This window comes from Nymphalis io, chromosome 20 (assembly GCF_905147045.1).
Source record: "Nymphalis io chromosome 20, ilAglIoxx1.1, whole genome shotgun sequence".
NCBI lineage: Eukaryota > Metazoa > Arthropoda > Insecta > Lepidoptera > Nymphalidae > Nymphalis > Nymphalis io.
Window position 1 is genome coordinate 5,503,389 of NC_065907.1, and position 16,694 is coordinate 5,520,082.

Sequence of the window (16,694 nt, forward strand, 5' to 3'; positions counted from 1 at the left end):
CAACCTTAATAAATAAGGCGTGTTACTCGATAAAAGATTATATATACATGATAAAAACGTGGAGTTTGTTCGTTGATTTTCATGCAATGTAAATATGTACCTACTGAGTTTGAAGACTTAAAACTTATGTACTTAACTTTAAATTTTACTTTAGTCGCTTAAAGTGATCATTCGAAAGTGCTTGGTGCCTGCGAGTTGATTTAGGTAGTTGCATATTATATATTTAGGGATTTGTTTTATGTATCCATTATTTTATATATTGCATTATAGCAGGATACTTATAAGGACATTTATATATATATATATATATATATATATATATATATATATATATATACTATATGCGACGGGATCTCAAATGACTCCACTCCACCTGATGGTAAGTGGTAGTAGAGTCCAAACGCGACGACGGCCAGTACAGTCGGGAAGAATGTTCTGTACTAGCTGTCCTCTAGCCTCTTCACGCCTTGTTTGAAGGAACCCGGGTTGTAAGAGGAGGGGAACACGTGAGCTGGTAAGGAATTCCATTTTTTGGTAGTGCGACAAAGAAAGGAGTTACCAAATTTCTTGTGCGCGATGGAATTGATGTCACAGTTAGGCGGTGACTTCGAGAACCAGCTCGCGTGGACTTCAGAAGGAAGGGGGAAGCCGGAATTAGAGAGAATAATTCCTCAGAGCACTCGCCGTGATACAGTCGATAGAAAGCGCTCAGTGCTGCTATCTCGCGACGCAATCGTAAAGGTTCAAGGGTGTTTGTGACCTTTACGTCGCCAATAATGCGTACTGCACGTCGCTGCAACCGGTCCAAGGCCTCCAGTAGGTACTTAGCGGAGCCATCCCAAAGGTGCGAGCAATATTCAACGCAAGACCGTACCTGTGTTATGTATAACAGGCACAGTTGTTGTGGCGTGAAAAAACGCCGCACCTTGTTCAGAATTACGAGTTTCCGTGAAGCTGTTTTTATAATAGCCTCGATGTAATCCCTTGGACTAAGGTCGCAGCGAACGTCCATCCCCAGCATGGCGATTTTGCTTTGCATCACCAGCGGAGTACCACAGAGGGAGGGAAGAGGGGAAAATGTTGACTTTTTCGCCGTGAGAGCGCATACCTGTGTTTTCTTGGCATTAAACTCAACAAGATTATCTGAACCCCATTTGGCGATGAGTCCTATCGAATTCAATGACAAGATTCTCCCGCCTCTCCTCATTTCCGCCCGCCCAGCCACTGCGCGTCCGTGGTATCCACCATGCACTGTACTATCGTCTGCATAGCAATGTATGTTCCTAAGAGAGAGCATAACATTGATATGCAAAAGAAAGAGTGTGGGAGATAGCAAAGATCCCTGGGGGACCCCAGCATTCACTACATAGAATTGTGAAGCGCAACCATCTACTAAATCACGAAGGCTACGCTTGTGTAGGAAGCTGGAAATCCAGGTGCATAGCTGAGCAGGCAGACCATATGCCGGTAGCTTGAAGAGAAGACTTCTGTGCCAGACCCTGTCGAAAGCCTTGGAGATATCGAGGCTGACAGCCAACGATTCTCCATGCTTGTCGATAGCTTCACCCCAGAGGTGTGTTACGTACGCTAGAAGATCACCTGTGGACCGTTTTGGTCGAAACCCGTACTGAAGATCATTAATTAGACAGTGATCTTCTAGGTAATGGATCAGTTGGTTATTTAGAATCCGTTCCATCATCTTACAAAGTACTGAGGTGATAACTATTGGTCGATAATTTGCTGGGTCAGACCGATCCTCTTTTTGGGAACCGCTTGCACATTAGCTCTTCTCCAAGCCTCCGGCACACATCCCGAAGAGAGAGAAAGTTGGAACAGGCGCGTTAACACAGGAGATAGCTCCGCCGCGCACTTCTTCAGTACTATGGCTGGCATTCCATCGGGACCGCAAGCTTTCCGTATATCAAGTGATTGCAGCTCCGCACGCACATCACGTTGCCTGATTTTGGTGTCAGGCATCGTGTGGCCACATGAAGGTATTGTTAGTGGCAGCGCACTACAATCATCTATCACGGAGCTGTCGGCAAAGAGTTTAGCCAGGGGATCGGCTTTCTCCTGCGGACTGTGAGCTAGCAATCCGTCCGGATTTCTGAGCGGTGGCAGCGAAGGTTGGCAGAAATTGTTTTGCACAGACTTGGTCAGACGCCAGAAGCTACGGGAGCCCCTAGGATGCGAAATAAGGTCATAACCAATCTGTACAATGCGCTGTGCATCCGCTCTCGTGTATGCCTTCCTACAGGACTTGGAATTTTTATTGTATTTTGCTTTCAGTGAGTCAATGTTAGATGCCCCGCTAACGCAGCCGTTGATCCACGCGCGATATGCCGCCTGCTTAGATGATACAGCGTCGGCACATTCACGAGTGAACCAACGGTTACGCGTACCCCTACTGATGAGATCTGAGCTAGGAATGTAGTATTCCATTCCTAACATGATGTCATCAGCAACTGTTAGGAAACTGCTCTTGCGCAGCATCTGCCACCCGACTAAGATGGTCAAATAATCGGCTTGTCTCCAAGTCACCATTGTGGGATCTGTAGAGGCACACGTAGACTCGACTCTGTCGAACCAGGTCCACACGTACCACCAACATGGAGAAGGAGGGGTCCTCCAAGAAGCGCAATCGGTGACAACAAACATTCGCCCTGACGAACAAGCATACTCCGGCTTTCGCTTTGAAAGATTCTTCAAGCATGTAGCCGGGATAGTTAAGGTAGCTGGTGTCGGCAGGGCGGAGTATTTGCGTCTCCGTGAGAAACAACATTGCTGGCCGTGCTGTCTCGAGATGGTGGTGGACAGCGTTGAGGTTAGCGTGGAGTTCTCGGATTTTTTGGTTATTCGGAAGAAATTTTATTAATTTTTAAACATATATATACATTTGTAATCAAATTACACCCATGAATAAAGAATAAATTAAAATAAGACGTTTTATTTTGTTAAACTTTGTAAATTAAATTAATTAACAATAATTTAATTCACAATTATTTAAAAAGTATATAAGACATAAATAATTAATATATTAAATTGTTTTGACTAAAACTCGTGTTTCTCGAAGAGGACATAAAAATATAAATAATATTATTTCATACGATCGTTACATATGAAAGCATATTTTAACTTAAAATTTTATTAGATTACAAGTAGTAAAATATAAAAAAATAGTATTGTCCGTCAATATGATAAACAAACTACGTATGATGATAACATTTCCTTATTGGACAACAATATAGAAACTCATAGGAACTTATAAGTAAAACGTAGATTATGATAATTAACATAATTACTTCTTACATAATTATATGATTCATATATGTATAACTAGTTTAATTAATTTCGTTCACTTTTGGGTAAAGGCTTGCCCATTCTTTTACTGATAGTAGAGCTTTGCAAGCTCGTCTGGGTAGGTACCACCCACTCATCAGATATCCTACGGTAAAACAGCAGTACTTGGTATTGTTGTGTAACACTAGGGAAATAACATCTTAGTTCCCAAGGTTAGTGGCGCATTGGTGATGTAAGCGATGGTTAACATTTCTTACAATGCCAATGTCTATAGGCGTTTGTTACCACTTACCATCAGGAGGCTCCTATGCTCATCCGCCTTCCTATTCTGTATAAAAGAAGAAGAAGAAGAAGTAAAGATAGAGTGCTTTATAATTCCTTTGAATTAATTCGTATGATGTTATAAAATATTGTTGTATGATTGTTGTTCAAGAAGTGTTAAAGTTAGACACATACTTGTATTTGTGGTAAGGTTTTCACCCACTCATCAAATTTTCTACCACAAAATAGCAATAAGCCGTTTTGTTTTGTTCTAGTTAAAACGTTAGGGCACGAGGGACATAACATCTTAATTACCAAGGTTGGTGGTGCATTAGAGATGTAGGGAATGGATAATATTTCTTCCGGCACCAAAGTTAGTGCATTTGCTCGTCCGCCTGCCTACCTATATTATAAAAAATATATTTATATATATATATAATACGTATAATATATAAATACGTATTAACAATAAAAATTTGTCAAAACCGTGTCTGTGGCATGTTAAAGCTATGTAAATAATCTAGAGATCTTCGGTTAATGGTTGTTTAAAATTCTCGATGAAAGTCAAGATAAGATAGGCTTTGAGTTCTTAATGCTAATTTTATTATTTACTTTAATGACGAGAGAAAATATTAATCTACATACAAAAACTAGTCTCGATGACCTAGTGATAGAAATACTGTTGGACTTCTTCATATAATTTATCTTTGCGTACTTCCTCCAGTTCCGAGGGTACTTATTATATATACTTTTATATGAATATACTTAGATTATATATTTTGTACCAGCTACCATAGGTCTTATCATTTATTTTTACGTCTTTTGCAAATGTTTCTTTCTATTTAACAATAGCAGGATTCACGAAGTTCATAAGAAGTTCACGCGCGCACAATGACATATATTTGAATTATAAAAAAAGAAAGTTTACAAGTAGCACAGCTGGTTTAAAAAAAAGCTAATTTTAATATTACATACAATTACATATTGACTTGTATTGAGGTTAAAGATGACAATGTTGGCTTAAAATAAAATGTTGTGTATTACTCTGGTACGTCATAAAAATAACGCCTTTTCAATTTGTCTTTCTTAAAAAAATATCTGGTACGACTAACGCGCCATCTATTAAAAGTTGATGGTACTGTCATAGAAGCCGTCGCGAAAATTCCAACAGGTGTACTAAGTCTCAACTCAATCAGAAGAACCATTCTTGAATGCATACAATAGAAAATATTTCCATATATAAGTTATAAAACGTATGGAATGCTCATCTTGGTCATCGATTATGTGCAGTAATAGGATGTACATAATAATACCACGAGACATCCCATAAAAAATAATCTTCTACATTTTTTTTTCAGACTTATCAAGTTACCTACTTGTCAACATGTCATATAATATGTTAAAGGGGAAAAACAAGAGAGTCTTGCTCTGGCGTCTACACATTTACTGTCGTGACGTCATCAGTTTATTAAGAATAGACTAATATATAATAATTATAGAATCTCTTTTAATTCCGCTACGAATTATTTACTAATACTTAAGTTTTATTACCACTAGTAACAGATTACTTTTATTTTATTATAGCAATAGAGGAATAGTTTCAATCCTCATGTCTGTACTAGTCTCTTCAAAATAACATTATATCATATTTATACAATAACTTAGTATTGGTATGACGGCTAACTAATAACAAGAAATTATTTTTGTACCAAAAAACTTGTCAATATTTATTGCGCTATAAAAAATATTTTTAAATAAAACATAAAAAGTGTTATTACTTTGATAATTTGATTCAAAATATTTTGTTTGTGTTTATTTCCAACGAAAGCTAAAGAAAATATATAAAATTAAATGAAAAAGTCGTACGTCGTACATATTACGACTATACAATTTAAGTTTATTTTAATTTTATCTATTTAATTTAACTTACCAGACGAGCCATTTAATGCTCATCTCTACTAATAAACAATTAGCACTGCAGGAAGTACAAAACACTTCTTGTAAGAAATGTTTTGTACCGACGGTGTACCGTCAATTCGCCGCCAACCACGGGATCTAAAATATTTTTTGTGTCTATTACCCTGGCTTTGATAATTAAAAAAATCTTATAGTATTACTACAATGGTTTTTAAACGGTAAAAAAAATATAAGTACGTAGTACCTACTTATATGAGGTTCTACAAAGCCCTATACATATCATGTAGTACTAATGTTTTTGTTTGTGTGCGAAAGATTGTGTTTGTGGTGATAAATCGAATCTAGAGTCTTATCTTGGGAATAATTTGTCATGAGCTAATCCCTGTCCAGTCTCGAGCTTAGCTTGGCAATGCTAGCATCGACCTATTTTGTCGTTCTTAATTCATTATAACAAAAACTAAATCTGATCTCACAATCTCCTCAAGAACAATAACAAGTCAATCACTTAGAAAAGCTCAAGTAACGTCGCTTAGTCCTAATAACCTACTGACATTATATTCATTAGGTCAATGTGAGTTTGTGTCTTGCAAATATTAGGCGATTGTAAAAATAGAAGCCTTTTCTTTATTATAGTTTTCTTATACATTATGCTAAATACTAAAACACACAAATTAATTAATTTCATACCATCAAAATAAAATTATATCGATTTCTATTAAAACCCATAATATTATCAGTTTTTAATATCACGCAATATTGCTTGATGGAATTTTATTAGTGTTATTTTATAAAATATCGTACTGCCATGTCAGAAAAAAAATTGTTATCGTGTCTTTACGCCCAAGGAAATAATGTCATTATAAAATCGTTAGTAAATGAAAATGGAAATAAAAGCAATCATAACATAAAATACATGCCAAACTCTTTTTTTTTATTCGTTTTCAAAATCAATACAACAATACAAAATAAAATTGGAGTAACAAGTATGTTTAGCTGAGTTTCTTGGAATATAGAGTTTACGTATGTACACACACTAGCTGGTGCCCACGACTTTCGTGTGATAGTCGGTTTTATTACGATATATTAAAAAATTGCATTTTCTTGTTCTGTTATTCATTTTTTAGCGCTCACACTCGTTTTTGATTATTTATTTAATGTACAACAACATACAGTTTACATCGCTGCGTTATATGTATATATAGTTTAGATTATAAAAAAAATATATATAAAAAATACCATGAGACAAATTAAAAACTGCATTAATGCAAATATCAAATTAATTCAGATTCATAATACATCGCGTATCACACAAGTTCAATTATAACAACGGGCACCATAAATTTAAAATTATTGAGACTGACACATCATAAAATTATATGTAAGTGTGTGTAATTACACGCTTAGATTACATTCTCACACACACATCATAATTCACGACAGATAATGAGTACTTACGATGATATAACTACCAATTAAACAAACAAAGAATTCCTCTCAAACATTACCTAAGTTTTTTTTCTATTACTACTAACGACGAGATATTGGATTAAAATTTCTTCATCAATATTAAAGGCAAAATTTATTAATACACACTTGCTTATTGATGCATACATTTACACGTTACATATTCATATATGAAACATTTATTGGCGCGCTGGGGTAAATATTTAAGCTTTAGTTTTAAAAAAAAACTTATCGAGCTAGTATATTTATAGGTAGCTTATAATTTAATTATTTCATATTAATACGGCTTGGTTTACACTATAAATATAATATTACATTTCTTGGTAGTTTGGTAATATGTTAATTTAAAATCCATTGGAATATATACTGCATGTATAATTATACAATGTTAGTTACTATAATAATATTATCGGTTAGTCAATAGAGTGACATGGTTCCCACGTAGACTTATTGTTAATCATATAAAATGATTTTATATGATTAATTATAAGCCTCGTCTATTTACCTACTTAATATAAACCTACAAAAGTATTCGAATTTAAGATAAAAAAAACATCCATTAATATAATATTTTTAATTAAACAGTACAGTAACAGTAACAGCCTAGTAATGTCCCACTGCTGGGCTAAGGCTTACTCTCCCTTTTGAGGAGAAGGTTTGCTTAGTAGTAAGCTTATTCCACCACGCTGCTCCAATGCGGGTGGTGGAATACACATGTGATAGAATTTCAATGAAATTAGACATATGCAGGTTTCCTCACGATGTTTTCCTTCACTGTCAAGGACGAGACGAATTATAATCACAAATTAAGCACATGAAAATTCAGTGGTGCTTGCGCGGGTTTCAACCCACGATCATCGGTTAAGATTCACGCGTTCTTACCACTTGGCCATCTTGGCTTTTTTTTAAATAAAATATATATTTAATTTAATATTATTCATTCGTAAGTCATGGTCACAAGAAATTATCCGAACCGGTTGGCAGACGTTTCTCGATGTCACCGAACTAACGGAAGGAAGAGCGATCGACTTACACGCGTGACACATACGCGAGAAGAATTCATATTGTCATCTTAACACAATGCATTGACGGACAAAGAATGCTTATATATCACATACACGGAAATGATGACCAAATCGCAGTTATCCTGAAACTATAAATAACTCTTTCGATTGGTGGATATTAAGATTCGTACACATTGGGAACGGCCACGACAATATAGAAATCTTTCATATGCATGACGACACTTGTGATTTAACAAGATAATAGCAACAATAGAAAATCACTGATGCTTGTTCGTTGAGACCATAGCTAAAGATAATGTTTTCGTAGCAAGTTGTTTTCGTTTTTATTTTTGTGAATTAGATTATTAATGATATTTTACTGGTGGTAGGGCTACGTGCAAGCTCGTCTGGGTAGGTACCACCCACTCATCAGATATTCTACCGCAAAACAGCAGTACTTGGTATTGTTGTGTTCCGGTTTGATGGGTGAGTGAGACAATGTAATTAGAGGGACAAGGGACATAACATCTTAGTTCCCACGGTTGGTGGCGCTTTGGCGATATAAGCGATGGTTAACATTTCTTACAATGCCAGGTGACCCACATGCTCGTCCGCCAATTAATTCCAATTTTTAAATGAAAACATGATTTTTTTATATACAATTTAATTAATATTTGACTGCATGTAAATTTTTGTTTATTTCCCTAAAAATATAAACGAAATATATTTTTATACGTTATTTATTTTTAGTACCTAGTAGTAGTTGAATAAATTTCGCTGTTTTCAAATTGTTATTGTTGAATCGTAAATCTAATAGGAAAGTTAATTTTATATAAACAATTCATAAATTATACAAACAGATACATTTTATTGAATATAAATATTTATTTGAAATGTATTTAAATGGCTATTAATTTAACATAACGTTTCCGAACTGAATGTCTATAAAAACATTCTAATTAGGCTAATAGTTATAGCAGACTCTCTTTATATTTCTATCAATAAATAATGCTCAAAATGTTTACATTAGCACCGTATTATATTTAATATAATATTCAAAAACATACATTGGAAAATATCAATATTGAATGTTAATTAAATTTTTTATATATTTGAGATTATTTTAAGTACGATATAAATATTTTTAAGCAAGTTCATTAACCCTTACAGACCCTTTTTATGCATCAATAACGACTTATCAGCGAGGTATTAGTATTGGTTTTGAATAAAAAGAGTGCAATATTATAATATTTAATGAGTAACAATTATTGTTTTTGTGCAATAAACTTATTTAATTCTATTAAAAAAATATTATAATTAATATTATAGTCAATATTTTAATGCTATAATATTAAAGATAATTAAATTTTAAAAATCATCAAAATTTTTATCTTAACTTTATAGCAACTGGAACTACAATACAACGTTCCATCCATCCAAAAGAATAATTTTTCTTCGCGTTGTATATCATTAAGACGCCAATTTCTGGGACACCCCTCCTCGTGGACCCCAGTAACTGTGGTGAGTAACTTTTGAACGTTAAAATCACGTACATCTAATTCCTCGAAAAATGCGCATGTAAATATTTTACATAAAAAAGAGACATCGCAGCGTATACAAACTATCTACTCATCTGCTTTACACGTCTATAGACTGTTTGCCACGGTCATATGCAATAGACTAAGACGTATCTGGATGAAAATCAGTCTTTTTAGCAGACCGGCTTCAGAAGGAGGTTCTCAACTATCGACCACCTTCAAACGATAAAGGGTTGATGGAAAATAGTCAAAAGTTCAACCAACCCCTATGCATGGCCTTCATCGACTACGAAAAGCCTTTGACTGTATCGAGCTCTGGACCGTCACTCTCTCCATCACTGCTCTATCGATGCTCGGTATGATGTACGGATGGCGTATGGATGGTATGATGTATGGATGTGGAATGTGCGCCGAGGACTGTATATGTCGATGATCATACAGGTGAAACTACATGACTTGACTAAGACTATTCCGATCAAGAGGATGAGATAGGGGGATAAAATTTCCTAAGGCCCTAGGGCATGATGCAAATGTATCACAATTTCATCCAACAATCCTGCAGGTTTCGTAACAAAGTTTCCCTCACCGCCTAGCACGGAAAATCATTGGTAATTGCGTGGATTTAAACCCCTTACGTATACTGGACGATACGGTCCTCATACCTATAGCCTAATCATGCATAGCCCTAATTAAAAGTGTTTTATCGAAATAACCTTGTAAACTATACGGGTATTCAAAAGTAAAAATATATTTTTTTATCGCCTGTAACAATAAACTATGCTTAGTTTTCACATATGCATTAACGCAAATAACAGTTGTAAAATATGCAAGTTGATGACTATAAAAATATAACATAATTCATGTCCTATTCATGGTAATACATACGTACCACTTGCCCCACAAGGTAGTAGTTTTAAAAAACACAAAATGACGTTTTTCTTTAGCAAAAATATTGTTATAATTACAATTATAACAAGCTTCTCATACAGACTTTTATTTCCCATAAAGTGTTGATTTTCAAAAATATATGATTTTTGATGAGGCTTCATTTTAAAACCAAAGCGTATATTTTAATTTTCATTTTTCTAATTTTAAATAGACAGGCATACAATCAATTTTAGACTTGCATACGATTTATTAATCCCAACTTTCACTTTATAGAGGTAAAATTTAAAAATTTAAAAATCCCTGCTGATGACAGAGACAGTATCTACTGTCTCTGTCATATGAATTATGCTGCCTAGGACACAAATGAAATCTACCACCTGTATTGTACGTGGATAACTAAACCATCGGAAAAATGGTGTGCAACGCTTATATAAAAAAAGAAAAATTCATTTTATATTTAAGATTATGCATCTTTATATAAACCGAATATTTCTTTGTGTTAGTAACTAAGAAGACTACAAATAAAATATTTTAATTAAATGAATAGTTCTAGTCAAGAAATGAAAAAAAATATGTATCAATAGTTTTCGCGGTTTCGCTCGCGTGTAAGAGAAAGAGGAAGATATTATATATAGGTATAAAAAAATGAATATGTCCTAATTTGGGGGCTCAAGCTTGCTTAATACCAAATTTCATTAAAATCGGTTCAATGGTTTAGAATAAAAGCGTAGCAGACTGATACACAGAGTTACTTTCGTATTTATATTACTAGTTTTCGCCCGCGACTTCACCCGAGTGTAAGGAGAGAGAAGTAACTCGGATATAAAAAAGTAGCCTAGCATGTTCTTCCTTGAAGTTCAAACTTCATACTAAATTTCATCAAAATCGATTCAGGATTTTAGCTGTGAAAAAGTAAGAGACAGACAAAGTTACTTTTGCATTTATAATAAAATTTTGTAAGAAATTCATATAGTATTTGCTTTTAACACTTGTTCGCTTATTTGCATATTGCATCTTATATTCTTTTAAAAAAGATAAATTATTTAATTGATTTGAATGTAATTTATTTAAATGGCTGCCTAGTATAAGACGTTCCTCTTCATGTGACATTATCTGCGAGCTTAATACCAAAACGCCGTTAACCTTAATCCCGCTCTAATAATATTGGTATCTCGTATACACACACCGGTTAGAGCTGCAATGGCCCAGTGGTTAGAACACGTGAATCTCAACCGAAGAACTGGTTCAAACTCGGGCAAGAATCTTACAATTTCATGTGCTTAATTTATATTTAAAGTTAATTTCGTCCTCGGCGGTGAAGGAATATATCGCGAGGACGACACATGGTGGTCATGCATATGCATGGTCGGATGAAAACTACCACTTATTTAATAACCCACGCGTATGGAGCGACGTAATAAATAAAATAACACTGATAGATAACTGCTACCATAGCACATAGTAACCGCATTCAAAAAAAATAACAAAAGAAGACCGAGGCCGTAGAATCTTACAATAACTAAATGTAATAATTTCAGCCATCTTTCATATTTTTTTTATTAGCTTTTAATAGTTACCGTGCCGTTTTGCAGGCTATAAGTTAATCTTCTTTTTAATTTAAAACAAATAAAAAAAAAATCATAAATCAAGAATATTTATATCGTATGTCCTGTTTTATTACTCAAGAGACGTATATCCCGTATTTTATTAAAATCCGTCCATTCTTTCAAGTATTTTTGAATAATGGACCACCGAACAACACACAAACTTTCGCATTTATAATATTAGTAAGATAATTTACGTAATACCATTACGTAATACTTTAAATAATGATGTTATTATTATTATAATTTCGTTTTAACTTAAAAGACACAAATCTAATATTCTATCTTTCCGCTTTGTTATTCTACAGCTAATCCTTTTAGGTCCGTGTTTTAAATGTTATTCCAAATTATTGGTACAAAGCGAATTCTTAAATTTTATCAATGTAAAATAGTTCTTATTGCAAAGGTATTGATTTCTAATTGTGATGATGATAATTTGATGGCTTTCCTTCATTATAATGTCAAGATACACTTGCACTATGCAATGGTATGCACTAATAACGAAGGAGCTTCTTCAAAAAGTCAAGGCGATTCATGAATGCATCTGTATCTTTATGTTCGTGAGGTTTTCAATTCGATTTTATATCATTTTAAATTTTTGCAAAAGTGAAACTTTTAAATTCCAAAGATAATTTTTCTTCTAAAAATTCTAGTGACTTCTTATAATTGCTAAATTTAAACTTTTGCGCTAATGTCTTGTAATAGCTCCTTTAATGCTTAACAAGTTTATATATAAGAATTTTTTATTTATAATTGTTATTATTAGGGCAGAATAAATATATATTTTTGTTAGGAATATGTCAAATAATTAAAAAGTCGTAAATTGTCTATGGTTTCATCTTAATATTTTAGATTAGCTAATGATTAGTATTATTGACAGAACGCCACAAGGCTAAGTTTGAGTAGGGTCTATGCGGATCCTATGTTATAATGAACGCGTAAATAGTGAGTTGTTAAATAAATAAGACAGAAGATATTTATTAACAATAATACAATTTTAACGTAAAACCTAAAATCCTTACTATTGACCACAATATTTGTATTTTTAAATATTTTGATTTCTCATTTATAAGATATCCATCATATATAATTAATTAAATAATGAAAATATTTCACAAGGTTCTTAGCTTTAAAAAATAATGGGAAAATATGAATCCTATTATACATTTATTTCTCGTTTCTAGTAAAGTTGCAGTTGTTTTCTAGTATTTGCCAAAGCTGTCTATTATTAAACGTTACTGGAAGAGGTCAGTCTGATCTAGAAATGCTACGAGTACATGCATTATGACCATAATACCATATCAACGAATAATAATACAAGTGCAGTTGCAACAGCAAGTTAATAGTTTGATGATTCAGTATGAATGATGTGATAAAAATTGATCTCGAAGAAAAAAATAATCCTCAAATAGGTCTGTTTATCAATTAATATTTCTGAGTTTCTCGACTATCTTATTAGATAGTCGAGTCAATTAATATTTCTGAGTTTCTCGACTATATATATATATATATATATATATATATATATATATCCATTTCTTTTTTAAGATAATTATTGAATAAGAAATAGTATCTCATAAATAAGAATCCGTATAGGATACTACTATTTCTTTCGATTACGTCATATCATTATATGCGTATAGCGTCAAGACAATAATATTAGAAGGTTTTTTGAAGACTTTTTTTAAGTATCTTTTATTTATTGCATTTTATCACGATTTATTGATTCGTTGATATACTAAACGTTAAATTTTCATAGATATTATTTGGTTAAAAAAAAAAACAAAAATAAACAATATTAATTTTATCTTTATTCAGACAGACAAGTACATAATTGACAATATAAACAAAGAAATATTAGGAAATCTTTTAAAGGACAGGCTTATAAGGCAAAAAATATATCAGTCTATGATTTACTTGAAAATTAATAGTTTTTACCAATTCATAATATTTAAATTCTTCAATAATAGGTATAGTTTACTTCATAGGACATTATTACATAAGTCGCATTGGATAATGCGAAAATATTGCGATACATAGCTTTAAATTCGTGAATTTTCAATATTGTATTAAAATTTTATAACTAAAGGTATTGTTAGTAAAAGAGTATAAAACGAAGATGTCTCTAATTATGTTACATACTCATCACTTACTCTGGGGAAAACGTTAAATAATCGAAAGCTACATGAAGCAACGTCGATAGTACCATATAATAATAAAGTTATACGTATCGGAGTTATAACATTAATATTTAAAGCTTACATAGGCTAATACAGTCATGTACTAATTATCTACGTCTAACAATACAAGATTACTTATATATTGAAAGAAGTATACAAGTGATATCATAAAAAAATCAGGTATATTAATGTTTATCACATATGTTCCAATTCGTTGCTTCCTACAAATAATACGCGAAGCATTCCGATATACGACTATATAATAGTTTTGATAAATACATTGGTATATTCATAAGATCTTTTAAGTACCTACAATTGACAACTATGTGCAAAATACAATTACGTAATATAATATCTACAACTAACACAAAATTAATATTTTTAATATCTAAGGGAGGTTAGTTTATTGAAATTATATATAACTTAGAAATAATTTAAGAACGAAACAATACTAAAACGCATTTTCTATTCGTTTAAGAAATTAAATTAAACGTGTGCTTTACTATAGTAAGTATACATTTTAACATGGCATCTTTATAATAATAATATATTTATAAATAAACTACGTTGTAAGTCATACAATCTTACATCTAAAATAACAATTGAAGGCCTTTTTTACGTAGAAGACTGTATTTCATTAATTGATTATGAGAATTTTATTATCAACTGGCCCTAGAATTGAATGAACAGCTTGATTTTTTTTACATATGATCTATGTAACAAATCACGATAATTGGAGGAATGTTTATAAAATTGAGCAATTATTGAAAGAAACTCAATCCTGAGAATACGTTTCACATATTGTTAATGTTAATCCACAGATATGTCACGATATGTACGTAAGCTGAAAGCGAAGGATGTAATATTTGCTTAGGAAAGATTTTGGGAAGGCAATTCACACAACATACATACGCCATATATTTGGCGTCAAGATTTTTCTTATTAAGATATACGATGATTAATATGTCACTACTGCTCATTAAGGTTTATAGGAACGACTCGCATTATAATTCAGGTGAGACTTTACACCAAAAGCACTTTTCTACTTTGAGCGTAAACAACTTTCGAAAAATGTTAATCCGATATATTTGACAATGATTTCGTAAACAAGAGATTATTACAATATTATGTGAAATCCAATTTTAAGTCATCGTTAATTTCAAATTCACGTCAACGTAAAATTTTCGTCCCAGAGAAATAAACTTTAAATATAAAAATTGTATACAGTCCATTGAAATCAACAATCAGTAGAATGCTAGCAAGTAATTTTTTATTACTTGAAAGAAGAGGTAACAATAAAATTTATTAGAAAAAGTTTAATCAAAATGGGGTAATGGTTCGATTTGAGTATTTATTTTATGTAAAGAAATTATCCCTCTGTTGATAAATCGGCAACTCGACATCGGGCGATCGGTCTTCATAGTCATCGTTGTTATCGTGTAGAGGCAGCTCCTCCAAGGCTTTTACTGATAATACAAACACCAGCATTAATGCGTTTTTATAAAACTTTAATGAAACACCGAAATTTAGATCAAACTCAAAAAAATGCAAATAATGATACTAAAAAAATAACTACTTACAACAAAATGCAAAAAACGAAACCATGCTTTCATATAGTGGATGAATCTTCTAAGGACCGCCAGAATTTAAAGCAACAAAATTGTATACAAATTTTATTATCATTTATTTTCTTCCTGATGATGATAATTCTAAGTTTCTACTGTCTAATCGTGCGTGATATGGTAAGTGGTATGTTTCGTTGATTAGTTGTTCGCGCTGGACGGCCCTTCAGCGTTGGTACCTGCGAGGTAAACAACAAGGACAAACGTCAAGCGGATTACAGTTACATGCGTGGACACACGTGATGTTAGTTACATCAAACTCAGAATTACCAAAGCATACAAATATATGATAGTGGAGATTATTTAATCTCTTGTATGATTTCCAAGTTAACGTAAGTTAAAATAATATTTATCTAACAGCTCATGGACCTATAAACATTTATGATATTTTAATATTCCCTTACATTGTTAAGGAATGAATTGCCAGATAAAAAAATCATGCCTTCTTTCAATCAAGCAAATAGAAAACATTCCGTAAACATTATAGTTAACATGTCATGCTTTGATAATCCTCGCAACATAAAACTAGCAAAACAAAACTAGTAAAATAAAAACAATATATCATCAGTATAAAATGGGTACTGCTGCTACAGTGAAGCTATATACGTTATTATGTAGCACGAAAGTCAAAACATTACTTATGCTAAATGATTACTTTTAATTCTAAAACTGTTTTAGTATTAAAAATTACCTGTTATAAGTATTTGAATTTTAAATTTACCATCATACCATCAGCTTCATAAATCATTACATAATTGAACATATCGTTATGAATTCGAAATATTCTGATAGCTATGTGGCAAAAGGAATTTTCAGTATGCAGTTCAAGGCAGATAACGTTCCCGCATAAACAAGAAACGAAATTATAATTATTGTTGCATTTTATCTTAAAATTAAAACGTTATCGCAAGTTCAT

The 16,694-nt window shown here is 32.5% G+C and overlaps 2 protein-coding genes across 5 annotated transcripts in view; one reads left to right on the forward strand and one right to left on the reverse strand.

The window, feature by feature from the left end:
• The window catches only part of LOC126776258 (aurora kinase B), a 216,423-nt gene that overhangs the window by 135,848 nt on the left and 63,881 nt on the right, over positions 1–16,694 (forward strand). The window lies entirely within an intron of this gene.
• The window catches only part of LOC126776243 (uncharacterized), a 58,251-nt gene continuing 55,324 nt past the window's right edge, over positions 13,768–16,694 (reverse strand). For 3 of the 4 annotated variants that reach the window (XM_050498558.1, XM_050498557.1, XM_050498556.1), the window contains one exon: positions 13,768–15,622. In XM_050498558.1, coding sequence (XP_050354515.1) covers positions 15,513–15,622 — 110 coding nt within the window. In that variant the 3' untranslated portion in view covers positions 13,768–15,512. Of the gene's footprint in view, positions 15,623–15,736; positions 15,958–16,694 lie in introns of all 4 variants that reach the window. The other variant, XR_007669940.1, reaches the window with a different exon arrangement.